Below are 12,198 nucleotides of genomic sequence, written 5' to 3'. Positions count from 1 at the left end.
TAAATATAAATAAATACTTTTATTTAACATTAAATTGTTAAAAAGAAAATGAAACCTCAAACACAGCAGGTGTTACCGTTTAACATCCAAGTCAGTTCAGCTGCAATTTAAACATAGAAAATAGTTTCTGTCTATTGTAACTGTGTTATAATGTTGAGTTCTTGCATCTGTTTCACTGAATACTGCATATTTCAGATTAAAGTTCACAGTGGAGATTAACCATCCGATCATCAAACAACCACAGACTGGATAAATGAGTCAGAGGTCGTCCATCATGGCCAGGAGCTCTTCTCCCTTGTTGTTGCTGGGTTTTTCGGGTTTCTCTTCTTCTTCTTCTTCTTCAAACTGTCCGGCGATGCGAGCCAACTCCGATGCCGCCTGCTCATCCTGAACCAAAAACTTGGATTAAGTTCATCACAGATGTTTTAAGAGAGACATGGCAGTCATAACAACAGTCCAGAGTGTAGCCAGACACTCACACTAACACACTTTTTTGCCAGATTTTCTGTTTATATTGTTAGGTTTGTTCACGTGCTCAGCAGTTGCCTTTTTTTTTTTAAGTCAAACTAAACTGTTTTCTTGATTGTGGTTTAGTTTTAGTTCACTGAAATACCCCAGAAGAGTCTGCATGATCATACCTGCATTGCTTGAATATTTATCACTCCATACAAGGACTCCTCAGCACTAGCTGATGCTCCTCTGTGAAACAAGATAAAAAGGCCTTGATGAGGAAATTTATGTTAATGTAACAACAGGGAATTAAAATAGAAAAGAAGAACACCCACGCTTCCGCCTCCTCTTTGTCTGTGTTGAACAGGTTGATTCGAAAACCTGATTCGTCTTTGGGCTTGTTCTCTGCCTTCATGCTGCCCATCAGACGAGCCAGCAGGTTCAGCTCCTCCTTCGCCAGCGGGTTGGGAGAGCCGTCTGCCTGCAGCACGATGGAGGTGCAGAGGCAGGTTATAACAGAGCTGTGAAAATAGTATTTGCCCCTTTTCTGATCTTTTTCTATTTATTATAGTTATATGTTTCAGGTCATCAAACAAATTCTAATAATAAAAGAAAGAGAACCAGACTAAATACAAGATGCAGTTTTTAAATTATATAATTTATTAATGGAAAAAAGTTCTCCAATGCTACCTGGCCCTCTGAAAACTCCCCCTAAACCCAATAACTGGTTGCACTGCTGTTGGCAGCAAGAACTACAATCAAGCGTTTGATTGAAAAAAACATCTTCCTTACAGAGATGTTTTTAATTCAGCCAAACTGGAGGGTTTTTAAGAAAGAACAGCCTGTTTAAGGTTCAGGGCAAGAAATGATAGCTGGAGATTCTCCTTCAGGTTTCTTTTAGTAGAAATCAGAATTCATGGTTCCACCAGTTTTTGCAAATCGTCCAGCAAACCTGCGTCAGACCATCAAGCTGCCACCACCATGTCTGACTGTTGGCATGATGTTCCTTTTAATAAAATGCTGTTAGTTTTACACCAGATGTAACGGCATGCAAAGCTTAAAAAAATTCCAGCTTCTTTCTCATTATCAAGATGTTTTTGGCAAATGTGAGATGAGCCTGCGTATTCTTTTTGGTCAGTGGTGTTTTTCTCTCATGGATGCCACTTTGGTCCACTCTGAAACAAGTGAGCCCTGCAGTTCTTTAGATGTTGTTCTGGAGTCTTTTGCAACTAATGCGCTCCTGGGAAGCTTCACAACTGTTCCAAGTTTTCTCTATTTGTGGATAATGGTTCAGGAAAGGGAGGGGTGCAGTGGCAGCACAAGAGTTACTACAAGTTTTCAAACATTATTAATGTTAATATTGACTAATTAAACATTACACTGTCTAACCAGCCGTTTAATGTTGATATGGTGATAATATAAGCAGACACAAACATTCACAGTTACTGAGAAACACTATTATTATTATTTTTGACACTTCATTAATCTGATTACCATCTTCTCTTTGTACAGCAGTAGCACTGGGGTGTGGTTTTCTGGCTCAGCTGTAGAAGCCAGGAAACCACAGTAGTGTGGTTTGGGCACACCTGTCTTACACACCCAATTAAGCTCTTCTCTTATAGAAGGTGTTAGGCTGTAGAGACACACACAATGATGAGCCTACACCAGTGAGATGTTTTGAACAGCGGGGCAAGTGAGGTGAGTTTAAGTGTATATGCAAAAAGTGTGTCAATAAAGAGCTGCGTGTGCAAACCACAGGGAACGGGCCACTGCCATAACAGCATTAACGGCTTTTACTATGCATCAATGTCCAGGCAAGCAGGAATTTCTGGGGCTAATATACAAAGCCAACACAGAAGTACAAAACAAACTAAAGTTCCTTGAGTGGCCACTTGAGGCAAGCTGCAAAAATGAGTGAATCCCCGCAGACCTCCATTACAAAATATCCAAATTTACAGCATTTAAATGCATGTTCACAGCCTGGTATAAAAAGTGATTTGGAGGCACATGGACAGTTTCCCACTCTATAACAAATGTATGTTGGGTTCCTTTGGCGTAAGAAATATCTAAAAATATGTTAATATATCAAGCATATGTCTGTTTTTTTGGGTTTATTGCTGCAGCTAGATAACCTTAGCTAACTCGGTGCCCTACCATCTGATTCAAAAATTGTCACTTCTGGCTCCAAACAAACTAGGAAGCATCAGGTTAGTGGAGTGAGTGTGAAAGTGGTGCAACATTTTGAGCCCCTTGGTGCCACCTGAGCATCCTTTAAACACCACTATCAAAGGTAAATATCACCTTGTAGGAAAAAAGCTCCATATGATATGATTTGCTATTATTGCTTAAACATAATTTCATGGTTTCACAACAGCAAGAGCTCAGGTGTAGTTCAGGACAATATTAAGTTATATATATATATATATATATATATCACCAACCATAACTGTAAAATGAAATCTGTGACCTCCCTGACATGTTATTACCTTTACAGAGGGAGCCCTGGACGTGTGTGTCTCCTCTGGATGATCCACAGTGTACCTTTAAGTCATGAAACGCAGCAGTGTCACCCACAGGTTCAGTGTGTGTGTTCACCATGTAGTGTCCAGCAGCATATTTACATACATGTTCATGCCGAGTCTGATCACTCTGTTTCCATGCAGCTCGAAAGACCCCTCTCTGATGGAGCTGGTGTAACTCCCTCCAGAGGGGAACTCCCTTCGTCTCACTTCTCTGCCGCGACAGTCAAATATCCTTTGAAAACAGGAAACAGATGGCGACACTCTGGATTGTGGACACATTTTTTTTAAAGAAAATTGAAAGTTGGGATTGGTCAGCCTTTTGGCGGTGACTTCAGAGTTGCATCAGACCACCAGGCCACAGAGTGGCCACATCTAGTGCCGTTAATGAAGTGGCAGATGTTAAACCAGGTTCAGTGTATAAACATTGACAGTAGAAATTAATTCTGCTTATAATGTCTAAACTTGAATTAGAAGCAAATATGTGATAAAGACACTGAGAATCTGACAAACAATGGCAGACTCATTAATGACAGACATTAATAAAGTACTCGCATGTGTATTAGTTTGCATGAATGATGCTTACAGCACATGCTTTTAATCAGCACTTATGTAAAAATATCACATTGTAGAAGTAAAGGGATACGTGGTACAGAGGCAGGAGGTGCTTTTCTGATTCAACAAAGACAAACAAAGGTTAAATTTTGGTCTTTTCTGTGCTTGTTTTTCATTGTAAACAAAATAATCCAAAGAAATTAGTGAAAGACTGATGAAATGACTGCTTTGAATTCTTTTGATATGGTCACTTTGGCACACTTAAGACACATATGGGCCAAAGCACAGATCTGATACCGTTGTGGATGTTGTGGATATATTTGAAACAGGCAGTATGTGCAAAAATCCCCCAGAAATCTTACAACTGAAGAATGCATGTATACAAAATGTATTTCTGCTTAAAGGGGGCACATCTGAGCGCTTACTATCAGGGGAAGGATAAATGCGCTGGCGCTGCTGCATAGCTGACCTTTATTACTTTGCATAAAATGCTCTATTACATTGACAGTGACAGATATGACTGAGGACATATTTTTGATTTACATTTATGGATTCCTTGAAATTCATTTCAAAACTATATGTAAACCATCTGCACACACTGTAACCTACATACCTAATAAGCCCAGGAACATCAGTCCCATGAGGCACTGGGCCTGACGTCGTCAGGGCGAACCGTCCGTTGGGATTTTGGATCTGATCTTTTAGGAAAAGTGATACCTTAAAAAAAGAGAGAGCATTAATTGAAAGCAGAAAAATGAAATGTTTAATTTGATATTAATATGTTTGAGGAGGATGGGATTTCAAGCAGGGGACTCACACGAACGTGCATGTCTTGGAAAAATGTGAGGAGAGTCTGTCTGAGAAGCTGGAGTTCACCCTCTGATAAAGACGAGTATGCCTACATCAAAGAGAGACAATGGCTGCAGAGGATGCTTGCACCTTATAAATACAAGGTTTATATAACTTCAGTTATCTGAGTCATACCTCAATGATTTTCCTGTGTGTCTCATCGACTTGGTTCACGGCCATGGGAGTGTCTTTCACGAATTCCCTGATGGTGTCCATGTGATTGTATGAGATGAGCAGCAGGTCTTTTGGCCGCAGACAAAGGAAGACTTGATATTTGAAAGCCATGACCATTAGCTCATAAAGCTACAAGAACAAAAACACAAATCTACACCTTAAAAAACTAACAGAGCTGTAAAATGTTTACATTTTTTGTCATGTTATGTATTAATAAGATACCAGAACAATCTGACAATCAATTATCAATCAATATCTGAGAGAAAGCAATTTGTGTAGGACTTTCCGTGAGGTTAATGCACTTCAAACTGCTTCACATGACTAATATGACAGAGAAAGATGCAATTAAAACAATAACATTAAAAGCTAATAATAATAACAAAGAAATTATAAGACAAATCAAGAAAGTAACAAGTAAAAAATCATCTGACCCTCAATAAAAATTAAGAACTATCAGAAACAAATAATACAATTATAAAATATATGTTGAGTTACAGTCCTGTGAGAAACTAACTACAACCCACAATTCATTTGCTCGTTGAACTACCTTTAGAAGTAATAAGTAGTAACTGCTTGACTTCATCAGTCTCTCACATCGTTGTGGAGAAGTTTCAGCCCACTCTACTTTACAGTGTTGCTTCAGCTCAGTAAGGATTGTGGGAATTTGCTTGTGCAGAGCAGTTCAGTCACCTGAGATTTAGACTTTGACTGGACCACTGCAACATTTTGATTCTTTTCTTTTGCAGATTTGCTGCTGTTCTTGGAATCATCGTTCTGTTTTATGACCAAATTTCAGCCAAGCTTTAGGTAATGGACAGATAGCTTCACATTTTACTCTAGAATACTTTGGTATACACAGAAGGTTGTGTTTGACTCGATGACTGCAAGCTGTCCAGGTCAAGCCCAAACGATTACCCGTCCACCACCGTGCTTAACAGTTGATGTCAGGTGTTTTGCTGGTATGCTGCGTTTGGCTTTCCCCAAAAGCCAAACGCAGTGGTGCTGTGGATTTTACCGAAACATCTCCACTTTGGCCTCATTCGTACACAGGACACTTTCCATCTTGTGGTTTATTCAGATACAGCTTTGCAAACCTGTGCTCTGCTGCCATGAATGATTTATAGAGAAGACGCTTTGTTTTGGCAACTCTTCTAAACAAACCACTTGTTCAGTCTTTTTCTAGTTGTGCTGTCATGAACTTTAAAATTTAACATGCCAATTGTTGGCTGTAAAGTCTGAGATGTAGCTCCTGGGTTTTCTGCACAGTCTGACTTCTGAGTGAATTTTCTAGGACATCTCATCCTGAGAAGATTGTGGCATTGTGTTAACACACACCTGAATGGTCCTGACCTGCAAAATGTTGTTTTCCAAATGCATTTTGTTAGACTTGACAAGTGGACATACTTGCTCACATTAAGTTTATGAAATGCATTTGATTAGCAGCACCTGGCTGCTACATACAGTATTCCCTATGGAAGCAGGAAGGTTTTACAGGACTGCTTTCTTTTTCACATGACTATAAGTCCCTAATGACTCGGGATGTGTATAAAATCATTGCTCCATTAAGTGAAGTAAATTTTATGGGTGCAGGTTTGACAGTCCTGCATTATAGGGAGAGGTAATGAGTAAACTGTGGAAGCTTATTTCTGAACTTCAAGGACTGAGTCATAGGTTTGAGATCAATGAATCGACTCTGTTTTTCCTGGCATTTTTTTCCAGTAAAGGGAAAAACTTTCACTGTGAACAAGGGGAAGATTTTTACTTTAAAAAGTTTTTCAGTTCACTTGCTGTTTATAATCTAGTGCTCCTGTTCCTGGTATTTGGTATTTACCCTGTCCATGCTGGCCGGGTTCAGTCTCATGATGGAGGCGTGCGCTAACCGAGTTAGCACCGTTTTCATTGTCCTGTGAGAATACAGCTGCTGAGGTTTGAGAAGTTCATCCATGAAGGCTTTACTGAACATGGTCCCAACGATGTCATTCATGACTGTGAAATGGAGAAGCAGCCAAACAGAAAGGTGGAGAATTTTGCTTTTGAATTGAAGCTACTTCTTTCTTAGTGCGGTCGATAAACACAGAGGTCATGAAAAAGGAAAAAAATGGTAATTTTTTTTTTTTTTAAATGGTTGTTTACCATTGTTTTATGCATTTTTTATTTATTTATACAACTCCAAATATATATGGGAGACAGTCTAAATAAACTCACTGGCCACTTTGTTAAGTACACCTATTCAAATGAAGCTTAAGTATAAGTTAAGGAAAATCTGTATTAATTCATCTGCCTGAATTCCTTGGTGTTTGGGCTGATTGTCTATTCTTTACATCACTTCCTCTTACCCAACCTGTCAAACTGGTGACATCATTGCTCTAGTCCAATCATTTTCTTGTCCACCTTCTGTGAGCAAATAGCCTCATATGTGTTTTAACTCTGAGTGCTCTTTTTTCAGACTCTCATTCATGAATGGCAAATGGGCAGTATTTTGTATAGCACTTTACTTAGTCCCTAAGGACCCCAAAGCGCTTTACACTACATTCAGTCATCCACCCATTCACACACCCATTCACACACTAGTGATGGCAAGCTACATTGTAGCCACAGCTGGCCTGGGGCGCACTGACGGAGGCGAGGCTGCCGGACACTGGTGCCACTGGGCCCTCTGACCACTACCAGTAGGCAACGGGTGAAGTGTCTTGCCCAAGGACACAATGACCGAGACTGACTTAGCTGGGGCTCGAACCGGCAACCTTCCGATGACAAGACGAACTGCCAACTTTTGAGTCATGATCGCCCCTTATGCGCATAGATTGATCCTTGTGTCTAAGGTTCAGGTATACCAATCTCTTTTTATGGCTGCTTCCAGCTTTGTGCCATGTCTCAAAGCTAAAATCATGCCATACTTCACTTACTCAAATAGCCTCCACAGTCACCAGATCTCAATCAGATAGGGCACCTTTGGGATGTGGTGCAATGGCAGAGTCATATCGTGGATGCACAGCTGACAACTCTGCAGCTACTGTGTGATGCTATCATGTCAATATGGATGAGAATCTCCGAGGAATGTTTCCAGCACTTTGCTGAACCTGTGCCACAAAGAATTAACACAGTTCTGAAGACCAGAGTGCAAAAGTGTACCAAATAAAGTGGCTGGTGCACTGTATATACAAATTTGTGGTAGGTGTCTAGCTACTTGTCTGGCTCTGTGTGACAATTTCACATGTGTTTTCAAGAAAATTATATATTTTCTGACTTGTTAAGAGAGCTCAGAGATGCTGGAGGAGCTGACTAAAGAACATTACGCTCAAGTAATACCTCTTTTCCTGTCATTTTCTGACCACACTCCTGCAGCCATGTTGGGTTTCCAACAAAAGAAGAAAGAAAAAGAAGGAAAGCAGATTTGTAATTTGGGTAGTTATGCATCTGACATAAGAAAAGCACTTTTTTTAAAGTTTATAAATTGGCATCAGACTGCTACAGCTTGACACAAACTGGGAAGACACATCTACAAAGATGTCAGCTGCCTCTACCTTTCTCTGAATTGTCCTCTGAGGTGTTGTGAGCTCGCAGGCGTTGGTCCAGTATGTAAAGCATCTCTCCACCCAGATTAATGAAAACCAGGGGGAGAGTTCTCATAGACATCTTGCAAAGTCAAAAGAAAAGGAGGATTAGCTCCTTAGCACAAAGCTGTCGCAGAGGTAGGCGTCAGAAGGAGAAAAATCCTTTGCAGCTGAAAAAAACTCTGCTCATTTCCACCCAGTTAACTGATTGTTCCTCTTGTGGATTGCCACTGTTAAGTGAAATGTTCATGCTAGGTCTTATCTGATCATTCTTCTGCTCACTAAGATGTAACAGGTGGCCAACAAGAGGATAAGGAGTGTACAGACAGAAGCTTATTGGACAGGATAAGGATGACGTTACAGCACATTACAACCAAACACAGAAGGTAAATGGGTATGCCATGTGCAAGATTAAACAGACTAACTAACTAACCCTTTATAAGCAGGTTACATTTAAAGGGCTATTCAGTGAACCAAAGTCCAAAAGTGCTAAAAGAACATATGTGTATGTGTAATTGTTAAATTTTATTCTACACTCTCCTGTGGAGACTTTCCACCACATCTTTTAACCTTCCAGCTTGGATTTGCTCCCATTCAACCAAGAGAATGAGTGCGGTTGGCAACTAATGTTGAGAGATGAGGCCTCTCTTCATTGCAAAGCTCTCAAAACCTCATGTAGACAAGTCTCCCCCAGCACCAAACATGGAAACAAAACATGTTTGTAAACAGTAATGATAAAGCTTTACCAGTCTTTAATTGTATCTTTTTACCTCATCATTTAGGTGTGTAGCATAGTCAGCTTAGCATGATAACTAGCCTTAGCTAGCTTAGCGTATTTGATCTGGGACATCTTGTACATTCCTTGTACAAAAATCTAGTTCCCCCCGTTATTTCTTTATATTTTACTTCAAGTGAGCCACAGTTTCTTGTAATTTTTTAAAGAAGTCTTGAGAAATAGTTCTCCTGACTTTCTGAAGCTTTTCTTTTGGACATTGGCTGTTTTTTTCACTCATTTTTATACCCACGGTGCACTTATGTGTATCTGCACTGACCACAAGCTGAAGTGGAAGATCAACACATAGGTTGTGTACAAAAAGGAGATGAGCAGGCTCTATTTCCACAGTATTCTGAGTTTTATTCACATTCTGAGGCAGATGATTCATCCACAAAAGCATCGTGCTCTATACTCCTCCTGCTGCTCATCACTAATAAAAGAGTAACACAAGAATTTCTCTCCTTCCCTCTCCTACACTACTCTAAATAAAAGATAAGAGAGCAGAAACATGCAAATCAAAGTTTATCTTCATGTTCACTTTACCAGCAGCTCACTTAAGTGCACACCATTGTCTATTGTTACAGTCATGTCTGCAGCTAACAGCTTTTTAAGTTTTTGTGAATTATTTCCCTGCTGAAACAATAATTTAAACACATTTTGGAAAGAAATTTGGAACTCAACTGACAAGCCTAAAACCTTATTATGGAGTTCTATCATTTCCTCTGGTTTTTCTCTATGTAAGTAAAACATAAAATTATAAATTGTGCTGTGTTTTTAATAGTTCAAACTAGTGTTACTTTTAAGACTAATTTGTTGTGATTGCAAAAACATATATAAATAGCAAATATTGCTAATATGCCTTAGTTTGGGGGGGAGGGGGGGGGGGGTTCTGAATGAAAAAGAATTAACAGAGTAAAAATGTCTTCCTCTCATCAGAATAACCTGCTCAAGTTCACAGTCAGCTTTCAATGAAAACCCAGTCCTGAGTCAAAGCTCTTATAACCGGGAGTGGATGAAGTCTATACCTGAAGAGACCCCACTATCTGCTATCGCTATCCCTGGAACACATGAAAGCTTAACATTGTACAAAGGACTATTTGCAAGTTATTTGCAAAGTCAAGTTTGGAATTTGAAAGACCAACTTAATGTAGGAGTACGATATTTTGACTTGCATTCTAGAAATTGGATTCCTAAAAAATCCATTTATGTTGGGGATAGTCACTGGTTGATTGGGAAAGAAATTCCCTTAGGTGAAGTTCTTAGAGATATTCTTGATTTTTTAGAAAACCACAGGAATGAGACTGTGATTCTAAAAGTGACATTCCATAAGTTAGTTTTTCATAATAACAAGGATGCTGAAGACTTGATGAAGACAATAATTGACAAGTTCCGAAGTAAAATATGGACAAATACACTAGCACCAAAAATGAAGGATGCAAGGGGTAAGATTGTTTTTCTCAAGACTGATGTGTTTCGAGCTGGAACAGAAAGCCATGACTCACATTTCTTTGAACATAATAGGCTCACAAATGTGGAAAAAAAAATAAAGAATATCAAGTCAAACCTCTGTGAACGTCACATTATGGTGACTGGCACGTCAGCATCAACTACTGAGAAACCAATAAAACTGGCTCAAAAAGTTAACGAACAGCTTTACAACTTTCTGAAGCAACACAATACCAGTTCAGAAAATCATGGTTGCTTAGGTGTCATAAGTATGGACTTCCCCAGTGCTGAAATTATTAAAATAATCACTGAGCTCAAACCATGTAAATGTGGACACGGAGATGGAACAGGACAGTCTGGAAAGAAGGGACCAGCACCTGTACCAACAACTAAACTGACAACGTCACCTGTAACCACAACTTCACCTGAACCAACAACTAGAATAACTAGAAAGTGCATTTTCTGAAGAAACTGCAGTGTGAATGCTTGAATCTGAATGTATGCACTGAAATGAATTAATTGCTGAATTTTGAGTTAAAAATATTGAATGAAATTAAAAAAAAAAAAACCAAAAAAAAAAACCAACCAAATTTAACTTGAAAACAAAGGTGCTGAACTGCTAAAAGCTGAAGGTTACACAGAAGCAGAAGTTGGAAAAAAGCTGAAAATGTTTTAAATGTAAATTAGAAAACCCTAAGAAATGAGAAAAGAACATTTAGAGTCAGAAAACATCTGAATGAATATTAAAAGGTCATATTCTTTGAATCACTGAATGACTCAAATGTGATCCCTCCACTTTGATCCACACAGTTTAAAAAGTTTAAATGCCTGAGCTTTGAAAGATACGGTGTTGGAAAGAGAACAATAATGGCGACAATTTGAGGGTAAAATGATGGCTTTAACACTGTGGACACAGCAGCAGTTGAAAGAGAAGTGCTTAAGATGAATCTTGGTACAGTGGCAGGCAGAGCTCGTTAAGCAGGCAGGTGTGAGCCTGGTTGCTATAGTGACCGCACCCAATGGCTCCATACACACGTACACAGACATGCACCTCACTTTTGCTGCTTAAAATGAACAGAAAAGTCAGGCCGAAACAAATCGTTCCCAAATGAAAAGTAAAAGTCGTATTGACAAAATTCTTTCACCGTGAGTGACAGCAGCTTCTAGTCTACTGAATTCTCAGTTTTCATGCCTGTGGAGTTTATTATATGGACGTGGTGACAGTGTAAAGACACCATGCTCTTCTGATTTTCAAACGAACCTTCTGAGCCATTTTAACATTAGAGTCTATGGAAGAGTTGGAGGGAGGAGGCTGTGCATTGGTGACATTTATGAAAGAACCATAACACCTAGTACAATAGTAAACACATTGGATGAAAGAGGACAGCCATGGCTACGTTTTGAGGGTAAAATCATACCTGTAGAGCAAACGCTGCGGACACAGCAGCAGTTTTAAAAAAGATTTTAAGATTAATTTTGTTGCTCCTCTCACTCTAGCAGTTGAGCTGCCTCACTCTAGCCCCAACATTCCGTCCCATACACACCCATTATAAACTCTGAAACGGGTGAAAAAACATCATGAAACTTAAACTGGAACTGAAGAAAAAGTATAATAGATATTGAAAAGATAAATACAAGTTGAATAGTTGAATGTCTTGTCTTCGTTTTAAAGTTTGAATGGTGGCTCTATGTCAATGTATGTGGAAGTAGATACAGTTTAAAGAGGAGGAAGTTGAATGAGAATTTGAAGGGTCTCCCCATTGAAATACATTATAAATTTTTGTTGAAAAAAGTTGAATAAAATTAAAAATATAAATGTTAAAAATGAGAAAAATAGAAGCAATGTTGTCCAAAAGAATAGGAATCTAACGGTGTT

The 12,198-nt window shown here is 39.1% G+C and overlaps 1 protein-coding gene across 1 annotated transcript; it reads right to left on the bottom strand.

The window, feature by feature from the left end:
* oscp1a (organic solute carrier partner 1a) lies at nt 1-8,332 on the bottom strand. The gene is made up of 11 exons (XM_026156957.2): nt 8,072-8,332; nt 7,857-7,886; nt 6,379-6,533; nt 4,509-4,676; nt 4,342-4,422; nt 4,138-4,241; nt 3,076-3,204; nt 2,937-2,991; nt 786-931; nt 639-699; nt 1-387 (listed from the first exon to the last, which is right to left on the bottom strand). Exons 1-11 carry the CDS (start codon nt 8,181-8,183, stop codon nt 259-261), a joined length of 1,170 nt encoding a protein of 389 aa, XP_026012742.2. The 5' UTR covers nt 8,184-8,332; the 3' UTR covers nt 1-258.
* Between the last annotated feature and the right edge of the window lie 3,866 nt (nt 8,333-12,198).

This window comes from Astatotilapia calliptera, chromosome 22, assembly GCF_964374335.1.
Source record: "Astatotilapia calliptera chromosome 22, fAstCal68.1, whole genome shotgun sequence".
Classification (NCBI taxonomy): Eukaryota; Metazoa; Chordata; class Actinopteri; order Cichliformes; family Cichlidae; genus Astatotilapia; species Astatotilapia calliptera.
The sequence above is the reverse complement of the archived record's forward strand: the minus strand, read 5'-3'. Positions and strand labels throughout refer to the sequence as shown.